The 25289-nt window shown below is 44.6% G+C and overlaps 1 protein-coding gene across 21 annotated transcripts in view; it reads left to right on the plus strand.

Moving 5' to 3' along the window:
* The window catches only part of nebl (nebulette), a 555716-nt gene that overhangs the window by 462852 nt on the left and 67575 nt on the right, over window positions 1-25289 (plus strand). For 18 of the 21 annotated variants that reach the window (XM_085987820.1, XM_085987817.1, XM_085987818.1 and 15 more), the window contains 4 exons: window positions 3183-3287; window positions 7426-7530; window positions 14933-15037; window positions 16151-16243. The exons of the other annotated variants lie outside the window; for them this stretch is intronic. In XM_085987820.1, the coding sequence (XP_085843946.1) occupies window positions 3183-3287; window positions 7426-7530; window positions 14933-15037; window positions 16151-16243 (408 nt within the window). The remainder of the gene's footprint in view (window positions 1-3182; window positions 3288-7425; window positions 7531-14932; window positions 15038-16150; window positions 16244-25289) is intronic. 21 annotated transcript variants of the gene reach the window in all.

The raw sequence follows: 25289 nt of genomic DNA on the forward strand, positions 1-25289 counted from the left end.
CTCAGATTCTGAAACGGATGACGATAAGACCAACCCAAATATGAAAGACAAGGCTGAAATGGACTTGCCGACGAAGGTTGGAAAAACGAAGGCATGCATAAAGGCTTATGCTCCAGAGAAGAACAAAGTTTCAGAACAGAACTCCACCGAACAACGACAGCCTAGTTCGACAGAAAATTCTGAGCCTGTTCAAGTTACGGACATATCCATGACGGAAGAACACCGAGCTCGGACTCAAACTTATTTCAAATTACGACAATTAGAACAATTGAGTTACCGTCTCGTACAAGAGATGAAAACAATGAAAAAGTTCTATGATACCGAATGGGAGAATCTGGAAAGACAACAGAAGCAGCTAGCTCAAGCAGAGAGCGACCATAGAGCCATCGTGACCAATTACCGATCACATCTCCCTTATGCTGTTCAGGAGTTAGAATATTTGCAGGAAGAAGCAAATGAAGAGGAATCTTCAGGAAGCCAGGATTTTATTCCAGTTCTTCTCTACGACTCCTTACAAGCAGAGTGTGAGAAGTTGAAAGAACAGTATGAACAGGCCCAGGCTACAATTCTGGAAGGGGTTAACTCGGCAACCTCCGAAAAGCTAGTTTCAGTGGAAGCATATGAGCAACTGAAGGTTGAACATGAGCAAGAAGTCCAAAGGCTGCAGGAAATTCTTGATGAGCTCAAGGCCAAGACAGACTCATCGGTAGAAGTTCCATCCATAGATGAGAAATTAGAGGTGAAAGACATGGCAGAACCTGAAAGACAAGATGTACAAGAACTCAGAAAAATATTAAAGGAAACCCAAGACAAATATGGGGCGGCAATGACCGAGATTCAACAACTTGAAGAACAGATTCAACTGGGAATCCATTCAGTGGAAGAAAAGGGAACTGTAAGAAACACAGAGACTGTAAGAATGGCCTCTGAACATGAGCTAGAGAGCATCAAGGCGCAACTTCTCCGAGCGCTGGAAGCCAAAGTACAAGAGGAAAAGAAGGTGAAAGCATTGGAGGAAAAGGTGGATGAAATGGAGAAGACTCTGACCCACAGTGTTCCCGTGGAAGAGTTAACGGTCAGCCAACTCCTTCATATGCTGAAGGACAAGACTCTACAATGGGAACAATCTGAACACGAGCTTCAATCTTCAAAGGGAAGGAGTTCGGAGCTCTCAAAAGTTATGGAAATAGCTGAGGTTGCAACACAGATTTTACAGGGATGCCAAAAGTACGCTGAATCACGTCAATGTGAACAGCAGAATGTTGAAACAGCTGCTCCAGTAGAAGGATTGAATAGCCTGATCAATCAATCCCCGAGGGAAGGGGAAGTATTGAAATCACAAACAAGGTCATTAGTGAAGGATTTGCAGGAAACCCAGGAAGAGCGGGATGAATATGAACGCATGAAGAAGTCTCTTCAGGAAAGATGTCTAGGGAGGGAACAACAGTCGGCTAACGTCCAGTTGGGTACGGAAGAAGTAGCAGGCCCTCTCGCTAGACTAGCTCAGGACAACACCGAATATTACCATGACCTGTTGAGTGACACTGAATATTACGAGGATCTGGTCTGCCCAGCTTGTGATGAAAACTCCCAAAGTGCAGAAATCAGGATGAAGCACTTAAAGTCTAAGGAACATAGGGAGATGGTGGCGCTGCAGCTGGCAGCTGATAAGGGAGCCCCGAGAGTCTCCAAGAAGCAGAAAAGAAAAAGAAGAAGCAGAAGATGATAACCATCAAAATCATTATCACTCCTACCAGATCATGCACGTGGGCCCTACAAAGGGAGATAAATCAGTTGGAAAGTAAGGAAAATTACCAAGGCAATACAGCTGTTTGTAAAAGTCAGCATTGCTGGTTCAGCAGGACGGGAGTTCAAGCTGTTACGTCAAGGGGAAGACTAGTGGAGGAGTCACGCTAGCAATGTGAAGCGGCTACACCACAGCGATGTTGTTCGGACCGAGTCAAGACTAGAGACTGAATCTATACACTGTTCCCACAGAGACTGAACCTGTGAACTGTTTCCCACAGAGACTATATCTGTAAATTGTTTACCTGAAGTTGAATATATGTATGTTATTGAGAAATAGTATGTTGTAAGCTAAAAAGGGAGGATTGTAGTGTATGTAACCGTCTACCTTCAAGAGACTATTGTATGTAACCGTTCACCTTTAAGAGAACTATTTTAGGTGTGGCACTACTTGTTTGGCTTCTGTATACGGTAATACCGACGGTGACCACACCGGTATATAAGTGCTGTGGCATGATTTATAGGGCAGATTCGCCCTGACCTTCGAATAGTAAAGTCCTGTTGTATGTTACTCCTGGAGTCTGTGTCGTAATTAACTGCACAACCCACAGACTTTACAGAGACCAAACGCAGATTGGGTGACCGCTTTGCGGAACACCTCCGTTCAGTCCATAAGGGTGACCCCGAGCTTCCGGTCGCCTGTCATTTTAATTCACCGCTCCATTCCCACTCGGACCTCACCGTCCTTGGCCTCTTGTATTGTTCCACGGAAGCTCAACGTAAACTCGAGGAACAGCACCTCATCTTCCGATTAGGCACTCTGCAGCCTTCCGGACTCAATATCGAGTTCAACAATTTCAGATCATAACCTCGGCCCCTATTACATTTTTCTTGTAATTTTTCCACTCCTTTCCCCCCCCCGCCTTTCCTTTTGTTTCTCTCTCACACCTGGCAGCTATCTCTTGCCCTGCCAGTACACTTCACACCTAATCTCAGCCTATTACCATCTCGTCTAGCTTCGAACACCTTTTATTGTCTCTTTCTCTGCTTTTGTTTCTTTTACTTCTTTTGTCAGATCGCAGATTTTCTTTCCAGTTTTGAAGAAGGGTTCGACCTGAAACGTCAACTCAAATTTCTCTCCACGGATGTTGCCTGACCTGCTGAGTTTTTCCAGCATTTTCTGTTGTTATTTTGCCTTTATTAACCACCTTATCTACCTGTTCTGCCTTCAGGAATCTATGTACATGCACACCAAGGTCCCTCTGATCCTCTGTCCTTCCTAGGGTCCTACCATTCATTGTGTATTCCCTTGCCTTGTTAGTCCTCCCAAAATGCATCACCTCACACTTTTCAGGGTTAAATTCCATTTGCCACTGTTCTGCCCATCTGGGTTCTGAGTATCAATTTACTAAGCTCTAATTGTTTCTCTATCACAGGCAATGTATAAGCAGATGTCTGACTTGGGACAAAATAAATATGGAACTGTTATGGACACACCAGAGTTGATGCATGCTGCACACGTGAAAGACCTTTACAGCCAGGTAGGTAATAGCTAGTATGAATTCTGTTTGAGAAGTAAGGCAATAACAAGCTAATTTTTTAAATAATAAAGGAAAACTGCAAATGCTAGAAATCTGAATTAAAAGCAGAAAATGCTGGAAATACACAGCAGTTCTTGAGGTTCTTGTGGCCTGTATAGATGAAAGCGGTGGCTGCAGGGTGGATGAGCAAACCGACCATGGCACCGAGGTACAGGAAGCCATTCAAGCGGGGGGAGTTAATAGGAATGTAGTGATAATTGGGGACAGCATAGTCAGGGGGGATAGATACAGTTCTCTGCGGCCAAGAGCGAGAGTCCAGACGGCTGTGCCATGTGGCCAGGTGCCAGGGTTCGAGACATCTGCTCTGGGCTGGAGAGGAACTTGCAGTGGGAGGGGGAGGAGCTAGTGGTCGTGGTCCATGTAGGTACCAACGACATAGGTAGAACTAGGAAAGAGGTTCTTCTGAGAGAGTATGAGCAGCTAGGGGCTAAATTAAAAAGCAGAACCTCAAGGATAATAATGTCTGCATTATTACCTGAGCCACGAGCAAATTGGCATAGGGTAAATAAAATTAGAGAGGTGAATGCGTGGCTCAAAGACTGGTGTGGGAGAAATGGGTTTCGATTCCTGGGGCACTGGTACCAGTACTGGGGAAAGTGGGATCTGTATTGTTGGGACGGTCTTCACCTGAACCGTGCTGGGACCAGTGTTCTGGCGAGTCGTATAACGGTAGAGAGGGCTTTAAACTAAATATTGGGGGCATGGGATCAAATTTGGGAAGATGTGGCAATTCAAAGATTAGAGACAAGGCAATAGAGAAAGGTATTAATATGGGAAATGATAAACAGGCTGTGACGGGAAGGGATAGAGAGTACAAATCTAAGAGTAAATCAACAGATAAGGCTAGAGATTACAAAAATAATAAAAGGACAAAACTACAGGTTCTGCATCTGAATGCATGTAGCATTCAAAACAAAACAGATGAACTGAGTGCAAATAGTAATAAATAAATATGATCTGATAGCCATTACAGAAACATGGCTGCAGGATGACATAGATTGGGACCTGAATATTGAAGGGTACATGACATTTAGGAAGGACAGGAAGGTGGGAAAAGGTGGAGGGGTGGCTCTGTTAATTAATGATGGTATTAGCACAATAGAGAGGGATGACCTAAGTTCAGGAAACCAGGATGTAGAAGCGGTTTGGGTAGAGATGAGAAATAATAAAGGCAAGAAGTCACTTGTGGAAGTCGTGTACAGGCCCCCTAACAGTAACCACATGGTAGGATGGAGAATAAAGGAAGAAATAATGGGAGCTTGTCAGAAGGGTACGGCAATAATCATGGGGGATTTTAATCTGCATATAGACTGGAAAAATCAGATGGGCAAAGGTAACATAGATGAGGAGTTCATGGAATGTTTTCGGGCTAGTTTCTTACAACAGCACGTTCTGGAGCCAACCAGAGAGCAGGCTATACTAGACCTGGTATTGCGCAACGAGATAGATTAATTAATGACCTCATAGTGAAGGCGCCCCTAGGTAGCAGCGATCATAATATGATTCAATTTTACATTCAGTTCGAGAGAAAGAAGAGTGGGTCCAAGACTAGTATTTTAAACTTAAATAAGGGCAATTATAAGGGAATGAAAGCAGAGCTAGCTAAAGTGAACTGGCAAATTAGGTTAAGGGATAGGTCAATAGAGTTGCAGTGGCAGACATTTAAGGGGATATTTCAAAATTCACAGAACATATACATTCCAACAAGAAAGAAAAATTCCAAGGGGAAGACCCACCATCCGTGGTTAACTAAAAACGTTAAAGATAGTATTAAATTTAAAGAAAAAGCATATAATTGCGCAAAGATGGGTGGCAGGTCAGAAGATTGGACAGAATATAAAAAACAGCAAAGAATGACTAAAAGATTAATAAGGAGAGAAAAATTAGAGTACGAGAGAAAGCTAGCTAGAAATATAAAAACAGATAGTAAGAGTTTCTATAGATATTTAAAAAAGAAAAGAGTTAAAGTGAGCATTGGTCCTATAAAAAGTGAGTCTGGGGAACTAATAATGAAAAATAAGAAGATGGCAGTTGAATTGAACAGGTGTTTTGCATCGGTCTTCACTATAGAGGATACAAGTACCATCCCAGAAATAGCTGTAAATCAGGAAATGGAAGGGAGGGAGGAACTCAAGAAAATTATAATCACCAGGGAAGTGGTACTGAGCAAATTGTTGGAGCTGCGGGCAGACAAGTCCCCGGGTCCTGATGGACTTCATCCTAGGGTCTTAAAAGAAGTGGCTAGTGAGATAGTTGATGCGTTAGTTTTAATTTTCCAAAATTCCCTAGATTCGGGAAGGTTCCATTAGATTGGAAAATAGCAAATGTAACTCCTTTATTCAAAAAGGGAGGGAGACAGAAAGCAGGGAACTACAGGCCAGTTAGCTTAACATCTGTCATAGGGAAGATGTTAGAAGCTATTATTAAAGACGTTATAGCAGGGCATTTAGAAAAGTTCAAAGTAATCAAGCAGAGTCAACATGGCTTTGTGCAAGGGAAATCATGTTTAACCAATTTATTGGAGTTCTTTGAGGAAGTAACGTGCTGTGGATAAAGGGGAACCGGTGGATGTACTGTACTTAGATTTGATAAGGTGCCACATCAAAGGTTATTGCGGGAAATAAAAGCTCATGGTGTAATGGGTAACATATTGGCATGGATAGAAGATTGGCTAGCTAACAGGAAACAGAGAGTAGGCATAAATGGGTCATTTTCTGATTGGCAAGATGTAAGGAGTGGTGTGCCACAGGGATCAGTGCTGGGGCCTCAACTTCTTACAATTTATATAAATGACTTGGATGAAGGGACCGAAGGTATGGTTGCTAAATTTGCTGATGACACTAAGATAGGTAGGAAAGTAAATTGTGAAGAGGACATAGGAGGCTACAAAGGGATATAGATAAGTTAAGTGAAACATAGAAACATGGAAGATAGGAGCAGGAGTAGGCCATTTGGCCCCTCGAGCCTGCTCCGCCATTCAATGAGATCATGGCTGCTCATCCAAATTCAGTACCCTATCCCTGCCTTCTCTCCATATCCCTTGATCCCTTTAGCCTTAAGAAATATATCCAACTCCTTCTTGAATATATTTAATGAATTGGCCTCTACTGCCTTCTGTGGTAGCGAATTCCACAGGTTCACCAAGTGAGTGGGCAAAGATCTGGCAAATGGAGTATAATGTGGTAAAATGTGAAGTTGTTCTTTTTGGCAGGAAGAATAAAAATGAAGCATATAATCTAAATGGTGAGAGATTGCAGAGCTCTGAGATGCAGGGGGACCTGGGTATCCTAGTGCATGAATCACAAAAGGTTCAGCAAGTAATTAGGAAAGCTAATAGAATGTTAATGTTTATTGCGAGGGGCATTGAATACAAAAGTAGGGAGGTTATGCTTCAGTTATACAGGGCATTGGAGAGACCACATCTGGAGTACTGTGTACAGTATTGGTCTCCTTATTTAAAGAAGGATGTAAATGCATTGGAAGCAGTTCAGAGAAGGTTTACTAGACTAATACCTGGAATGGGCGGGTTGTCTTATGAGGAAAGGTTGGACAGGCTAGGCTTGTATCACTGGAGTTTCGAAGAATAAGAGGTGACTTGATTGAAACATATAAGATCCTGAGGGGTCTGGACAGGGTGGATGTGGAGAGGATGTTTTCTCTTGTGGGAGAATCTAGAACTAGGGGTCACTGTTCAAAAATAAGGGGTCGCCCATTTAAGACAGATGAGGAGAAATTTTTCCTCACAGAGGTTCGTGAGTCTTTGGAACTCTCTTCCTCAGAGGGCGGTGGAAGCAGAGTCTTTGAATATTTTTAAGGCAGAGGTAGATAGATTCTTGGTAAGCAAGGGGGTGAAAAGTTATCGGGGGTAGGCAGGAATGTGGAGTAATCAGATCAGCCATGGTCTTATTGAATGGCGGAGCAGGCTCGAAGGGTCGAGTGGCCTACTCCTGCTCCTAATTCGTATGTTCAGTCAGCATCTGTAAAGACAAAATACAAGCTATGATGATTCAGGTGCATACCTTTTCATCAGACGTACAGCTAAGAGAGAACCTATAATCATCATTTGGTTATTCCACAGAAAAAATACAAAGATGAAGCAGAAAAGATGCTAAGTACATGCACTACTGTAGCAGATTCTCCAGAAATAGCGAGAGTTAAGAAAAACCAAAAAAATCTTAGCACAGTAAGTATGAGTATTAGTTTTGCTTTTATTAATGCATGTCAAAGTTTTACATTTTGACTGCAATATGCAAGTACAATGTATTTCCCTCAGTTATCTCTTTGCATCTTTAATAGATCGGCATCACAGTCCTTTGTCTCCAGTCCTCAGGAACAGTCCCTGTTTCAAAGGATTTCTTAAACATACCCACTAGAACATGTACATTTTCATTAGCTACTTTCTTAAGTGTGCTAGAGTGCAATTCATCTAGGCTTAGGAATTTGGCTTATTTCAAAGCCTTCAGTCTGTCCACTGCCCATTTATTGGTTACATCTACTTTTCTTAGAATCTCATCATTGTAGCTTCAGAAATTCTATCCAACAGTAGGGAGGGTGTCCAAGGTTTCCTGCATTGCCACAGGCACCCAAAAATATTTGTCAATTTAATCAACTGATATAATGTCCCTTTTGTAATCCTTCAGTGGTCTCACTATTTCCCATACCGCCTGTTTGCTGCAAATATATGCATAAAAAGCCTTTCACATTATGTTTCATATTTCCAGCAATCCTAATCTCACCATGGGCGATGTATTGAGCACAAATGTCTACCTAATGCACTACTCAGCTAGGCCTGTCTTTCCAGTGGGAGGCTGCTTAAATATGCAAATCGGGGTCTTGTGTATTCCTGAAAGTATGCCCCTTTTTTCCTCTGAACTTCTCCCTTCTGAAAGTCTGGTCCAGCTTCCTCCCCTGCCCCCCAAAGCCCAGAGAACTTAGGCACAGGTTGACAAGATCTCCAAGTGTGCTTGGGGACATGCTGAAGTTTAATTAGCTAAAGCCATGCAGTCTAACAGTACAGACCACTTGTGAGCTTCCCACTGCTTCTCCAGCTAGGACCACCTCGCCCATTAAGGCATTGGATTTCAGGGTTATCTGAAGTAAAATAGGATGAATTCCAGGCATCAGGGATCGGTATACCATTCTAGGTCACATAAATCAACAAAGCTGGTTGGCCAGTCATCAATAGTACCCTGGCGTACTGCAGATCTGCCTGATTCAGGTGTTGGATTACCAAGACTTCCACAGAGGATTGATTTGGTTGCAGTCTTGGATTGCTAAGCATATCCTCTTGATCTTTAAAGAGACTCACTTATCTCCCTACATTTCCTGCAGCAGCTAAAATAGAAGTGAAACATAATGGCCCAGAACTTGGAGTCGGGGGCTTGCCGCGCGTGCAAGCCCCCGATGTGCACTCACCCTGCACGCCGACATCTGAAACCTGGCCCGCAGTGGATTTCCTTTCAGTGGCCAGGTTCTGATGTCGGCGCGCTGTGCTAACCTGACCCAGCGGCGTAGTTAGTGCGATGTGCCGGCTGGGATCAGGTGAGCACTGTTCAGCCAATCAGGGGAGGGGAAACTTCATTCATAAGTTTGAGAGTAAGAACTGTCAAACTCATGAGAAGTACTGCACCCCAAAACACTACTTAAACTTTAAATAAAATTTTAAAAAACATCCCAATCATTAAATTAAGTATAAATAAGTTTTAAAAGAATAATTTAAACAATTTTTTTTTTTTTTTTAATAAATTTTTAATAAAAGGGTCTAAAACTAAACTTACCTTATTGTAGATTCTTTAAAATAATAAACCTGTGGAAATTTTTTTTCTAAATTGCACTAAATCCTACTGAACTCCACAAATAAACACTAAAGCCTGCACATCTGCCGATGCACTTTATTCACTTTATTATGGTCATATTTATGCTAATATATATGTACAAATGTATGTTGAAATGTTTAAGTGTCCTAATCCAAATTGTACACTCTCGGGAGCCGCAAGCCTACATTTCGTTGTACTGCACTTGTGCACTAACAATGACAATAAAAGTTGATTTGATTTGATTTGATTTGATTTGAAAACACCACTTACCTGTAAAAATAAATACTTACGTGTGCTTTTTACAAGCGTAAAGACCGGAGGCCTTTACACATGCGCAAATCCCCCAAAACAGAGGAAATCCAAGACGCACGCGCTGCCCCCTACAGCGCACGTGCTAGCCTCTTCACCTCTTGGGTGAGAGGAGAGGAAATGCCGGTGTGCATGCTGAAAACCGGCATTTCCTCCGGCCAGACGCGTGAGTACCCCTTCCGTACTCACGCGTTTGGGGAGGAATTACTGCCCCTATAAGTATATCCAAAAGTGAGGTGATAAGGTCAAGAGCTGATTATGTTGTATCTCTTTCAAAGCGTATTTTCATTTTTAAAATTAATTTTAGTTCCAATTATGTACCGCTTAGCACTTTGAATCATATGATTTGAACTGATCATAGGATCCTGGTTTGCATCCAATAAAACACTTGTCACCCACCAAAAATGTGTTCAAAAATAGAATAAAACCACCGTATGAACATCTTGCTGCGTGCTTTATTATCTACAGAGGTAATTTTGGATAGTATTCATGCCAGTTGTAAATTCCAATGTAACTTTTACATGGCAGATGCATATTTACAACCGATGACCAGAAAACAATCATTGGGAGAGGGAATCTAATTAGTAAAAAAGTGTGCTTACTTTGTTGAACATTAACAACTCAAGGAACTTGATACCATGGTGAATGCACGGCTTATAGTTCTGCAGTGCTCTCAGATAAGTAGTGGGGGCAAAAAGAGAAACGGGCACACATGCGGGGGAGGGGGGAGTTGCATTGTGAAGGCCTTATCCAAGGGAAAGAATCAAAACACATTGGATGTCCCACATAGGGTTTGATCAGATGAACAGTGAATGTGGAAGTTCAGATTTTGCATGATGGTATTGCTGATGTATGTGCAATGATGAAACCTTGTGTAAAGGGCAGGGGTTGAAATTAGTCTGGGACACAGTTCTGGTTTTAATCTCGCTGAGCACTTATTGTAGCGATTTTTGAAACCCTCATTAAATTTCCAAACTTTAACTTTTTAATGGCCATTGAATCTTGCAAGATAAGGAAAAGACTTTTGCACACTTGCTCCATTCCTAGTTCTCTTGACTTACTGTGTCATACTCCCAGACCAGTGATTTCCCATCTCTGTACTTTTAGAATCTTATATCAAGTATTCGCTTGTCTCCAGGGACTTTGCCACTGAACCCTCCCACCTTACTGCACGAGCCAGCCTGTTGTTATCACTGCTGGCCTTATTGCAGCTCCTGGGAGGCTTACTTTTATCTTTGCGCAGATACTGAGGAAAGAGTATCAATTTTTTTTGCCATTTCTGCCTTCCCCGGATCCTGGTGCCTATCTCGCTGAATCTTTTAAAAATATATATTTGTTCTGGGATGTGGACGATGCTGGCAAGGCCAAAATTATTACCCATCCCTAGTTGCCCTTGGGATATTAAGGGCTGGATTTTCACATTGGAGGTGGGTTGGGTGCGGGTCAGGTGGCCGGCGGATCCCGAACTCGCCCCCATTGTCAGGTCAGAAAAAGTTGAGATTTTACCCTAATTGGCCAATGAATTCCGGGCATGTGGGTTCCCCTGTGTCAATTAGTGTTTTGGGACTGAAACTTGCTTCTGCTGCTGCCACTTCTCTAGCTGGATTTAAGGCCTCCAAGCTGGCTTGTTCCTTATGCGCCTGTTTTGCTGATACTGTGGAAGCCTGGGGATCCTGCCTTCATCGGCGATGTCTACCTCAAGGCCCAAGGCTTCGCCAAGATTCACCGATGACTCCCTCCAAGTGTTGGTAGAGGAAGTCACAGCTAACAAAGAGGTGCTCTTCCCCTCTCTGGGAGGAAGAAGTCTCCCCAGCAGACAAAAGCTGTATGGCTTCAGATCGTGAGGGAAGTGAGAAGCAGGTCGGTCTGCAGCAGAACCTGGCTGCAGTGCCGTAAAAGGTTCAATGACCTTGTTCGAAGAGGAAAAGTGAGTAAAGCATCACCTTTACCTTCATTCTGCTCCCCATCTCCTCTCATCACCAGCACTCTGCATTGTCAACCTACTCCTACACATCCCACTGTACCCTTACATGCCTTGCATCCCTAACCATCCCTCTCTATGTTCACAAGCACTTCAGAATTCGACTATACTGCCCTCACATTCCCTATCACAGTTATGCACTGACAACAACTACCAACACACAGGGAGGGCCCTTGATATCTGCACCTCAATCCATCCCTGTCTCCTTCTAAGCATCTATGCTCTGGAATCTCTACACTCACTCCATTATTCTCAATCAAACTCCACTTGTCACCCTGCAGGAAAAGAGAGCCCACAATAAGCGGGAAAGGACGAGGACTGGAGGAGGGCCACCCTCAATAGCCCATCTCACCAATGCTGAGGAGGCGGCCCTGGAGATCATTGGTGCTAGCCTGGATGTGTAAGCGGGGGAAGGACAGACTGGCACAGAGGAGCAAGCTGGTGACAGAATAGTTTTGCATCTCTCTCATTTACATTGCATGAGTGACTGAAATGGCTACTGATGTTCGTACTGATTGACTTATGATGATCTGCACAACTCCATGTGCATGCTACATTAATATCAGTTGTCTAACTGATGCCTTTACTCCATCACAGGATCATTGACATCGCCAGTGTCCCGGAGGAAGAAGGCAACCATGAAGACTCAGAGGAACCTGCAACCTCTGAGGGCGCATCATCAACAGATGTAAGTGCAGCCAGCACCAGCACAGATACACACACCTCAGTGGGACCTTCGCGACATAGAGTAGAGCTGTCACCTGGTGTATCACAGATCACAAGTGAGCATCAGCAGATGGTGGAGACAGGGACAGCAGTGGAGAGTCCACATTGGAGGTCGCAGGACTCCTAGCTCTGCTCAGCTGCATGTGGACCCTGTGCCTCCGGGCCCATACAGAAACTGCAGGAGCAGGTGCTGGAGTCTCTGGCAGGTTTTGTCTCCAGGGTCACTGCATGTGTGGAGAGGATGGAGCAGTCTAACTCTAACATGAGCAGAGCCTTTTTGGAGTCATTGGCACATGAACGCATCACCACGGAAAGGATGGCAACCTCCGTGGAAAGAATGGTTACGGTACAGGAGTGGATGGCTACGGCCATGGAGGAGCTAAGTTGCCAGAGTGTTGAAAACATGGTCATTGTTCAGAATAGATTGACATCTCTGGAGGAGCGATGGACAGCTATTGAGCAGAGAAACCAGAGCTTCATGGAAGTCCTCTAGAGTAGGACTGCCACTGCAGATACGGTTCCTCATGACCCCCCTGATGTGCAGCAAGGTGCTGTCCAGCCACTTGCTAGCACTGAAGTGGGGCTGACCCATGAGAGGGATGTTGGTGGCAGCCAACAAGGAAGTGGGGGCTCCTCTCCAGGCGCGCTCACTCTCATGCCACTGCGTAGCCCTCGGTCAGAGCCCCACCAGAGTCCTCACCCAACTGAGATGGGCATCTCAGCCCCTGCACAGCCGCAGGAGGAGCAGACATTTGATGAGCCATCACAGGCTCGCAAACCCAGAGGACGCCCGCCAAAGGTGTTCAAGCAGGAGCAACATGAAAGTAAGCAAGGTTCCTCCACATCTGCTGAAGCTACAGGGGAACCAACACGTAGGAGCACGCGTAAGAGGAAGATTAAGCACAAGTCGTCACAAGGGTAGTCACTTGGGTGTTCTGTTCAATTATTAGATGCCATCATTTCCTTATTTTAATAAACTGCACTGATGGCAAACTGCTGCAGTTGTGGTCTTTGTCATATCGGAAATGGAAGTTCCACTTTGAGGACTCGGGGCAACTTGGACTGGTCATGATGGTGGTCACAGTGATAGGAAGCCACAGGTTCTTGTCCATTGTCTATGTAGTGGTAAGAAGGTGCCAGCCATATGTGTTTGATTGGGCAACATAAGCGTCATGCAACCGTGTGCGGCCGACGGGGAGATGCCGCTGATGGCTACTGATGATCCCTGGAAGGAGACTGAAGCAAAAAAGGTGAGTGCGGTGGTGACTTTCACAGCCACTGGTGAGGCGTTTCCACCCGCTCCCCTGGCCTCCAGATGTTGGTGCAGTATTGCGCAGATGTCTGCGACTATCTATAACGAACCTCTCGGCCTCCTTTGGCACTGCTGCTTAGTCATGTTGGGGAAGGTCATCCGCAGCCTCTAAACCCTGTTTTGGGGATCTTTCCTGCGCCGACCTGCTTCCCTGCGCTGACGCCCTCTGCCCTGTGCAGCATCAGGTGGGTGAGGAGGAGTTTGACGCTGCTGTTGTTGTTGCTACTGTTATTCCTGGTGCTGCTGCGGCCGCAGGTGCTCCTCGTCCGAGGCTGAGGTCCATGATTAAAGGAGATAATGCTGCTGGTGGAAACCTCAGGCGAGGAAGCGCTCAGGCAATGTGGGGAGAGGGTGTCCCAAGGAGGTGACACTGGAGATGAATCTCATACTCACTAAATCCTAAATCAGTAGGCCTGCAAGAAGTTCACCAATACCTGAAAAAGCAAAGTTTGGCAGCACCCAAGTGATCCTTGTGAAAGCTCTGCTTTTATGCTGGAGAGACAGCAGGATGGAAGGCAGCCGCCAGTGAAACCGCTAGGTATAGCTGGCATGTTTCAGGAGAGGCGTGCAGGCCACTGAAAATGTTGGAAAATCTGAAGGGCCTCTCAAAATCGGCTTACCGAGGTGGTTAAGTGGCTGTTAAGGGCCTGTCCCGCCGCCTGGAGGCAGGACCGAAACGGACGCTCCAAACCTGCCTCTGGGGAAGTTGCGTGGAAGCAGGTTGGCGGTGGGGTCGGAACCTATTGCCACTTTTTCCGACTTTCCCACCTGACACACCCCCTGAGCGCTGGCAAAATCCAGCTCTAAAAGTCAACCATGTAGTGTGGGACTGAAGTCACATGTAGGCCAAAGCAGGTAGGGGGACAGATTCCCTTCCCTGAAGGACATTAGTGAACGAGTTGAGCATTTACAGTAATCCGGCATCTTTCATGGCTATTTTATCTGGTTAAAGCAATAAGGGAGGAGGGCTTGGTGCCAAGTTGGGAGACTTTGGTGGCGAGATGAATTCAATTTTCCAAATTGCTATGGTGAGATTTGAACTCTCAACCTCTGGAATGCTGGTCCAATACCATAACCACTAGGCTACCATATTCTATAAACCACCCATGAGACAAAAAGTCCACAGCTGAGTAAACCAGCAGGCTGTGTCACTCCCAAAATGTTTAATAACCCACAGTTACTCTTCAATAACACACAAAAAGCCATTTCTAAGCTATAGTTGCGATTTTTGATCACATCTGCTGGTTTAATTTGTGCATTGTGATTTATAGGATTCAACTATTTAATTAACTACTTAATTACTTATTGTAGTTGTGATATAATTGTATTAACTTGCTGGCAGCTGCAAGTTACTAAATGCCATACAGTGCAAAAATGACCCCAGTTATTTTTTTCCATTGGTATTTCTCCACCAGTTTAACCCATTTCTTTTGTGTTATAGCTGGAGTACACAGCAGATTTACAGTTGCTTAAAGGCAAGGTAATAACTGTAAATGAAACACCAGAAATCCGTCTTGCCAAAGAAAACTGCCAGAGGTTTAGCAATGTAAGTTATTTTTTACTCCACAGCACTCGCGATCGCCCCCCTCTTCACCTCGCTTCTCCCGGGACTTACCTTCCGGCTGCTGCCGGCAAGGCAGGCGCCCTGTCTTCATTTCTTGGGCGAGCTGTCTTTGAAGATGCGACAGGTGCTGGCAGCTCGCCTAGATTATTGAAATGAGTCCCGAAGCCCAATTTTGGCCCATCCTTGGGCCTCCCAATCGGGCCACGCTTTGTCGGTGCACTGCTGGTTACGGGCCCGAAAACAGACCATAACCAATTTCCACCTCTATATGTGGTTGAAAGGAATATGATGTAAAAATAAAAATAAATGCAAGTAACAATATCAGGCAGTCTTGTACTATATTCCATATTCTGGTCAACCTCAGCTATTCTTGGTCAATCCCAAATTTTCCTGGATCTCCTGAACAATTTCAGTGCACCTGGCGGATCCTGCTTGTTGGTGTAGATCGGAATTATGCATCCTTCATTTGCTGACCACTGAGGATTTGATATAAGAGCGGCAATATTCCCCTGTATCAGTCAATAACTAAGAGCTGATATAAATGCTTGCTAAATCATGACACATTATTGCTTCTGAAATCACATGATTCAAGTGCAGGAGCTTGCTGCCTGTGATGACACCCCACTGAACAAAAGAAAACTGGAAACAGTAAATGGAACTCAGTCACTGTGTTGCTATGCATTTATTCACAATAGCAGAGACTGCAGTGTGTCCAAGGCAGTTACTCATCTTCGGGTTTAGCTGATGCCAGTAAACCCACAGAAGTTTTGCTATCATGTGTTTTGATATTTCAATCCCTTGATGTACCACTGCCTCAGAACATGCTGCAGGCTACGAGACATTGTCCTATATATCTTCTCTACCATAACAGGTAAAATCAAACAAGTTAGGTAAACTGAAAGCATTTCATTTTAGAGCACTGCACAAATTATAATTTAGAGCCCAATTAGTGTATGTGCTGCAGAATTTCTGCTCAGCTAATCAAACCATCAATGCCCTTTCATAAAACCTCTGAGAATACACACAAACTGCCTAAACTGTGTCTTACTGGTGATAATTATCCTTTCCTTTAGTTCATTTTTTTTTAAATTAAAGGTGCAGTATAAGGAGGAAGTAGGTGCTGGTACAGCCATAAAAGAAACTCCAGAAATGAAACGTGTTAAAGAAAATCAGCAGAATATTAGTGTGGTGAGTTGGTTTAATAAATATTTTTTTCCTTCTCCTCCCTTTCTCTCCACCCATGCGCATTTTGGTGTTTTGTCTTTACCTTACTGAAAAAAGTGCTGCATAAGGGTACTATGTCAAGCTAAATAGTAACTATAATTATTTGTGTAAATTGGACTTAATGGTATGAAGAATAATGGCCAGATCTTGCCAGAAAAATAACAGCATGTTAACAACACACACCATTATTAATGCGCAAATCAGCCAGTAAATTCAGGGGGTTAAGGGATATGTCATGGCTGAGTTGCAAATCTCTAGAACGTGCTGGTCAATTTATGGCGTTCTGCTGATTGCGTTGCACAAACGACATCTCGCCCTTAGTCTTCCCGTTATTTTTAAGAACTTGCTGGATTTGCACACTAATTGCTCATTTAATTCACTACAGAAAGTTAGGATTGGAACTTAACGGCCTAATTACCTTTTTAACGAATTGTTAATGCAAAGTCAATCAATCTCTCTGGCCCAGAAAGGGAACAATTTAAACTGTTCACTCTCACTCCTACACGTAATAAATTATTGTTTGAGTTTTTAAATTTTTAATAATTTTTTCTTTTCCTTTCTGTTTCTTTTTACTCTCTCTCAATCGAATCTTTCTTTTTGTTTCTCTTTCTTTACTCAGAGACAAGGGTCCTCAATTTAAATAAAGGAAACTACAATGGTCTGAGGAGCGAGTTGGGTAGGATTGAGTGGGAAATGGCGCTCAAAGGGTTGACGGTGGGTAGGCAATGGCAAACATTCAAAGACCAAATGGATGAGCTACAGAATTTGTTCATCCCAGTTTGGCGTAAAAATAAAACAAAAAAGGTGACTCAACCGTGGCTAACAAGGGAAATTAGGGATAGCATAAGATCCAAGGAGAGGACATATAAATTGGCTAGAAAAAGCAATAATCCTGAGGATTGGGAGCAGTTTAGGAGTCAACAAAGGAGGACAAAGGGATTAATTAAGAAAGGGAAAATAGAATATGAGAGTAAGCTATCAGGGAACATAAAAACTGACTGTAAAAGCTTTTATAAATATGTGAAGAGAAAAAGATTAGTGAAGTCAAGCGTAGGTCCCTTACAGTCAGAATCAGGGGAATTTATAATGGGAAACAAGGAAATGGCAGACCAACTAAAGGCATACTTTGGTTCTGTCTTCACAAAGGAGGACACAAATAACCTCCCAGAGATGCCGGGTAACATAGGGTCGGATGAAAGCGAGGAACTGAAAGAAATCAGTATTTGTAGGAAAATTGATGGGACTGAAGGCCGATAAATCCCCAGGGCCTGATGGTCTACATCCCAGGGTACTTAAGGAAGTGGCCCTAGAGATAGTAGATGCATTACTGATCATCTTCCAGAACTCGATAGACTCTGGAACGGTACCCATGGATTGGAGGGTAGCTAATGTTACCCCACTATTCAAAAAAGGTGGTAGAGAAAAAGCAGGGAATTATAGACCGGTAAGCCTGACATCGGTAGTGGGGAAAATGCTAGAGTCTATTATAAAAGATGTAATAGCAGAGCACTTGGAAAGCAGTGACAGGATCGGACAAAGTCAACATGGATTTACAAAAGGTAAATCATGCTTGACTAATCTACTGGAATTTTTTGAGGATGTAACTGGTAAAATAGATAAGGGAGAACCAGTGGATGTGGTGTATTTGGACTTTCAGAAGGCTTTCGATAAGGTCCCACACAAGAGATTAGCGTGCAAAATTAAGGCACATGGGATTGGGGGCAAGGTATTGACTTGGATAGAGAACTGGTTGGCGGACAGAAAGCAAAGAGTTGGAATAAACGGGTCGTTTTCCGAGTGGCAGGCAGTGACTAGTGGGGTACCGCAAGGATTGGTCCTAGGACCCCAGCTGTTCACAATATAAATGATCTGGACGAGGGAATTGGATGTAATATCTCCAAATTTGCAGACGACACAAAGCTGGGTGGGAGGGTAAGCTGCGAGGAGGATGTCGGGAAACTCCAGTACGATTTGGACAGGTTGGGTGATTGGGCAGAAACATGGCAAATGCACTATAATGTGGATAAATGTGAGGTTATCCACTTTGGTGGCAAAAACAGGAAGGCAGATTATTATTTGAATGGCAATAGATTGGGAGAAGGGGAAGTGCAAAGAGACCTGGGGGTCCTTGTGCACCAGTCGCTGAAGGTAAGCATGCAGGTGCAGCAGGCGGTTAAGAAGGCAAATGGTATGTTGGCCTTCGTAGCAAGAGGGTTCGAGTACAGGAACAAGGATGTCTTGCTACAGTTGTACAGGGCCTTGGTGAGACCGCACCTTGAGTATTGTGTGCAGTTTTGGTCACCTTACCTGAGGAAGGACGTTCTTGCCATGGAGGGAGTGCAGCGAAGATTCACCAGGCTGATACCTGGGATGGCAGGAATGATGTATGAGGAGAGATTGTGTCGATTGGGCTTATACTCACTGGAGTTTAGAAGATTGAGAGGGGATCTCATCGAAACCTATAAAATTCTGTCAGGTCTGGACAGACTAAATGCAGGAAGGATGTTTCTGATGGCCGGGGAGTCCAGAACCAGGGGTCATAGTCTAAGGATAAGGGGTAAGCCATTTAGGACTGAAATGAGGAGGAATTTCTTCACCCAGAGAGTGGTGAACCTGTGGAATTCTCTGCCACAGAGGGCGGTGGAGGCCAGTTCATTAAATATATTCAAGAAAGAGTTGGATATATTTCTTGAGGCTAAAGGGATCAAGGGATATGGGGAAAAGGCAGGGACAGGGTACTGAATTTGGATGATCAGCCATGATCACATTGAATGGCGGAGCAGGCTCGAAGGGCCGAATGGCCTACTCCTGCTCCTATCTGCTATGTTTCTATGTTTACCTGATTTGACTGTAATTCACCCACTGTAAGAACCCTCCTTTTCCTTTGTTTCTCTGTTTCTTTCTCAGTTCTTCAATCTCATTGGTTAAGGGGATACCCTGTTGGTCCCGTCATTCACTTAGGTCCCAGGTGCCCCATTGCCCTCACCACATCGTTATCCGCTCGCACTTCCAGCAAGTTACGGCACAAAAATATTTTGAGCTGAAGGGTGCAGGAAAAGTCTAACTAATGGCATATGTCGCGAGATGCTCCGCTCCAGCAAGATTTGGCCCATGATCGCATGCCTGCTGGAAATTACATCAGTAGGCAACATATGTTCTACAGATCGAAGCTATCCTGCTAGACATCAATGCTATTAAAATTTTAAAAGTGTGTTCTGTACTAATCTGACCAGTTCAATAGTGAACTCTTACTGGCCCAGCCAATTTCTAGCCACTGAGACAAGGTGAAAGCATTACTATTTTTTATTGGTTTATGGGATGTGGACATCGCTGGCAAGGCCAGCATTTATTGCCCATCCCTAATGGCCCTTGAGAAGGCGGTGGTGAGCCGCCTTGAACTGCTGCAGGCCGTGTGGTGAAGGTACTCCATAGTGCTGTTAGGGAGGGAGTTCCAGGATTTTGACCCAGCGACAATGAAGGAACGGCGATATCCTTCTAAGTCAGAATGGTGTGTGACTTGGAGGTGGTGGTGTTCCCATGCGCCTGCTGCTCTTGTCCTTCTAGGTGGAAGAGGTCACGGGATTGGGAGGTGCTGCCGAAGAAGCCTTGGCGAGTTGCTGCAGTGCATCTTGTAGATGGTACACACTGCAGCCACGGGCTGATTCTTGTATATTAGACGTATTCTAATCATTAAAAAAATTCAAAGCATTCTCAAAGATCAGTGGATGAAATATTTGTTGTCCCTATTCTAAATCAAAACACAAAATATAGCCGTGTAAAAATACAGAAATTCTAAAAATTGTGTTGGATAAAGCAGACTTTCTTAACATCCATAGCAAATTATTTGTCAAGGGTTCTTCATGCACTGAAGTGCTATTTTTCTTGCCCATTGTTGGATATAATAATCAGACTGCCACTCTGAGTGTTTTGCTTTTTAAAAGCTTTGCTTTTTGATTGTCAAAACATTCTGTCATCCACAACTGGATTCCTGTATGAACACCAGGCTGTAGCCATGCATATATGTGCCCAGGGAGCTGCTGTTATCTGCCATGACAAGACCAGTCTCCACTGCTGGTAGCACTGCCAGGAAAAAGGGCAATTTGGGAATCATCTGTCAGGTTGATATGATTGTCACCCCTGCCCTTCCACCAATGCTCCAAAGATTTGGAAAATTGAATGTTTGTTAACATGTGCCATTTTACTGCTAATGCATAAACTTCAGTTATTACTGGTGGTAGCACCACTCCTGGGGTTGGATATCCCTCACAGCGGAGTTCAGGCAGCTGGCTGGCAGAACGCGGCAGCTGACCACCTGGTCGTCCTGCCGGGGTCCTGGTCCATTTTGAGGACCGGGCCTCATTTGTATTGGGCTGTCAGGCTGTGGGGGTGGGGTGGAGGGGGGTGCGAGCTGTGGTTGGTGGGGGAGGGAGGGGGTGGGGGTATGGCAGTGGCCCAGGCTGGGATTATGGAGCTTGGAGCAGCAGTCCTGCGTCTCAAAAATAAAGAACAACTCACCTTGGGGTTCCTCTTCGGCTGGACCGCCACTTCGGCTGGTCAGATTGTGCACGGCCCACTGTCCACCCTATTTGGTCCAACAATGGCAGTCGGGGTCATAGGTCCGCGATGAACATTTTAAATGGTCCTGCTGCCTGACTCAGCGCCACTTTGGCTGGCCAGTGGTAGGCCATGGAGAAACATTGCTGTGGCCACAGTGACGGTGGTATGTCATTGCCCATCATTTTCGGGGTTCTACTGCCCCTTTTCCATCGGGCAAGAGGCCAAAAATTCAACCACTGGTTAATCCTGTTGGTAAACATATGTAACATGACTAGGGGTAGTCCTGTCTGAACAAAAAATTAAAATTATACCCGTAAGAAAATATTTCGAATACATTTTGAAGCTACTTACCCTAATCTAATCTAATAATTGTTTTATATAATCCCTCAATACAGTACTACTATTCGGTTCATTTGATTCACGTTTTCCGTGCTGTTTAAACATTTTATTCTCTTCTGGAGTTGGTATTTACTGAGTGTCACTTTTCTTGATATATAAACTAAAGGGTACAATCCTAAAGTGGCTGCATGAACAGTGAGACCTAGGGGTATATGGATAGAGGATTGGCTAACTGACAGAAAACAGAGAGTCGGAATAAATGGGTCATTTTCAGGTTGGCAAACTGTAACTAGTGGGGTGCCACATGGATCAGTGCTGGGGCCTCAACTATTTACAATCTGTATTGATGACTTGGATGAAGGGACCGAGTGTACTGTTGCCAAATTTGCTGACGATACAAAGATAGGTGGGAAAGCAAGTTGTGAGGAGTACACAAACAGCTGGATTTTGCCAATGGGGAGCTTTTGGAGGCGGGACTCCCACTTGTCAGGTTTCAATCCCGCCTCCATCAACTTCTGGCTCACCCACGCTATTTTCCCTTGATTGACCTTGTTAAGCCCGCCTAGCGGGCTTAGCAGGCCAATTAAGGGAAAGCCGGTTACAGAGAACGTCAGCGTATGACGTTTCATCTGGCAAAAATTTTTGACAGATGAATTGTCATTGTTTGACAGCTCTGTGAAGCTGACATTCTCTGTAGTTTGATGAGGTCTTGAATTCAATACCTCATCAAACCTCTTTCCTTTGCAGAAATTAAATGGTTGTTGCATTGGAGAATGCAACAGCCATCTGTCATCTCTGCCGCGGAGGTCTGAGACTCTCCGCATACCCAACTCTTGAAGCCTGCAAGGAAGAAACAAAGGTAAGTTAACTTTTTCTAACACTTTCCACTTACCTCACATACTCACCTCTCCACACTTGCACCCATCACTTACCTTCACAGCGCACTTTTGCACCCCTCCGACCCCCGCAGACCCACTACTCGCCTCAGTGACCCTGTTGGGGTTCGGAGCCTTCGGGAAGCCCTCACTTGTTAACAGGCAGAAAAGTGGCACTAATCCACTTCCTGCCTCCAAGGAGACAGGACCCAGCGTGGATCGACTACCTGCCTCCTGGCAAGATGGCACAGGGGCGGGTTGGGCACCCGCCCCCAAATTCTGCCATTTTCCCGGCAGTCCCTCCTCCCTCGGGCTGGCAAGTTCGTGCCCAATGAGTCTGCAAAGGGATAAAGCTAGATTAAGTGGTGGACAAAAATTTGGCAGATGGAGTATAATGTGGGAAACTGTGAGGTTATCCACTTTGGTAGAAAGAATAAAAAAGCAAAATATTATTTAAATGGAGAGAGACTACAGAATTCTGCGGTACAGAGGGATCTGGGTGTCCTCGTACATGAAACACAAAAAGTTAGCATGCAGGTACAGCAAGTAATTAGGAAGGCAAATGGAATATTGGCCTTTATTACAAGGGGTATAAAAGTAGGGAAGTCTTGCTACAACTGTACAGGGCATTGGTGAGACCACACCTGGAGTACTGCGTGCAGTTTTAGTCTCCTTATTTAAGGAGGGATATACTTGCATTGGAGGCAGTTCAGATGAGGTTCACTGGGTTGATTCCTGAGTTGAAGGGGTTGTCTTATGAGGAAAGGTTGAGCAGGTTGGGCCTATACTCATTGGAGTTTAGAAGAATGAGAGGTGACCTTATTGAAACATACAAGATTCTGAGGGGGCTTAAGGGTAGATTCAGGGAGGATGTTTCCCCTCGTGGGGGAATCTAGAACTAGGGGGCATAGTTTCAGAATAAGGGGTCGCCCATTTAAAACAGAGGTGAGGAGGAATTTCTTCTCTGAGGGTCGTGACTCTTTGGAACTCTCTACCCCAGAGAGCTGTGGAAACTGAGTCATTGAATATATTCAAGGAGGAGATAGACAAATTTTTGAAAAACAGGGGAATCAAGGGTTATGGGGAGCGGGCGGGAAAGTGGAGTTGAGGCCAAGATCAGATCAGCCACGATCTTATTGAATGGCGGAGCAGTCTCGGGGGGCTGAATGGCCTACTCCTGCTCCTATTTCTTATATTCTTATTATGTGCACAAATCATTGAAGGTGGCAGGGCAGGTTGAGAAAGCAGTTTAAAAAAAGCTTACAGGATCCTGGGCTTCATGAATAGGGGTATAGGCCTCGATTTTAACTGACCCGTGGAGTCGGGATTGGAGGCGTGCGGGGGGTTAAAATCCTGAATTCGGGGGTCCCGACACCATCCCGCCCCGAACCCGCCTCCATGTAAGTTTCAAAGGAGGCGGGTGCCCGCCCCGCACTGGGGACCCGCCTACCCAAGGTGGGAAGGGATTAGTGACAATTAACTGCCTGTTAACAGGTAGTTAACAGGCAGTTTTTAGCCTAATCCTTATTTTAAAGCTTGAAGTGTGGGATTCCCGACAGCTACAAACCACGCCAAGTTAGAGGAGTCGGGTTGAAGGACTTGGAGGGGTCGAGATGTCGGTGTTCAGGTGAGTGATGGGTGCATGAGTGCAAAGGTAAGTGTGTTTGGTGTGTCTAAAGTGTGTAAAGAAGTTTAAATTACTTGTGCTTACCTTTTGAGCCTTCCTTCCTCTAGGTTTTGGGAGTCCATCATCTAACCGGCACAGAAAGCAGAATGGCTGCGAACTGTCAAAAGTGACAGCCTGCAGCTTTCTGTGCCGGAGAGATTTCTAACTGAGTCTGTGTAGAAGGACTCGGGTTAGAAGTAAGACTGTCAATGTTTGACAGCTTCAAACAGCTGTGAAACACTGATACTTCATCTGTCAAAACGTCTTGACAGATGAAATTTCAGTCTGTGATGTCACTTGTTGCCGAGTGGCGCTTAATTGGCCTGCTGAGCCCACTGGGCGGGCTCAACAAGGTCAATCAAGTTAAAATCGCGTGGATTGGCCGCATCTCGATGGAGGCGGGACTTCAACCCCAAAAGTTGTAGTCCCGCCTCCTTCCCGACTTCTGAGTGAAAATCACCCCCATAGAGTACAGAAGCGTGGAAATTATGAACCGTTAAAACACTGGTTCAGCCTGAACTGGAGTATTGTGTCCAATTCTGGGCACTGCACTTTATGAAGGATGCGAAGGCCTTAGAGAGGGTGCAGAAAAGATTTCTGAGAATGTTTCCAGGGATGAGGGACTTCAGTTACATGGATAGATTGGAGAAGCTAGGGTTGTTCTCCTTAGGGCAGAGAAGATTGAGAGGAAATTTGATAGAAGTGTTCAAAATCATGAGGGGTCTAGACAGAATAGATAGAGAGAAACTGTTCCCATTGGCAGAAGGGTCGAGAACCAGAGGACACAGATTTAAGGTGATTGGCAGAAGAACCAAAGGTGACATGAGGAAAAACTTTTTTACTCAGCGAGTGGTTAGGATCTGGAATGCAATGCCTGAAAGGGTGGTGGAGACAGACTCAATCATGGCTTTCAAAAGGGAATTGGATAAGTACCTGAAGGAAAAAAAATTGCAGGGCTACGGGGAAAGGGCAGGGGAGTGGGACTAGCTGAAGTGCTCTTGCAGAGAGCCAGCACGGGCTCGATGGGCTGAATGGCCTTCTTCCGTGCTGTAACCATTCTATGATTCTAGTATTGAGGGAGTATATAATACAATTATATAAGTCACCTTTGAAGCAATAAGCAGACGGAAACTTTGGATTGAGTAAACATATAGCTGATTAAATTATGTGGACAAATCGTTGAAGTTGGCAGGCCAGGTGGAGAACGCAGTGTGGGTAAGTAGCTTCGAAATGCATTAAAACTATTTTCTAATGTTTCCATGTGGTTTTTGGATTGCTGGCTGATAGGCATAGGTGACACTGGGTAATAATGATGTGGAAAGGTATGTAGGAGTCTATGCACTCCTAACAAAAACACTGTGAACTAAACTGGTAGTTAACAAACTTAGTTTAATGCACTGAAAGTATTACAAAACAAGAAACGCAGGAGAAACTCCAAACAGGTCTGTACACGAGCTCACTCCACGAGGACTAACTGGAAACGCCCTCCAACCCTGACGTCATCACGTTTCCCGCCGTTGGGAATGTCATGTGACCCACGTGATGATGTCATCGCGTCAGATCGCGATTTTAT

This window comes from Somniosus microcephalus, chromosome 5 (genome assembly GCF_052327205.1).
Source record: "Somniosus microcephalus isolate GS21.2 chromosome 5, FLI_Smic_1.0, whole genome shotgun sequence".
Classification (NCBI taxonomy): Eukaryota; Metazoa; Chordata; class Chondrichthyes; order Squaliformes; family Somniosidae; genus Somniosus; species Somniosus microcephalus.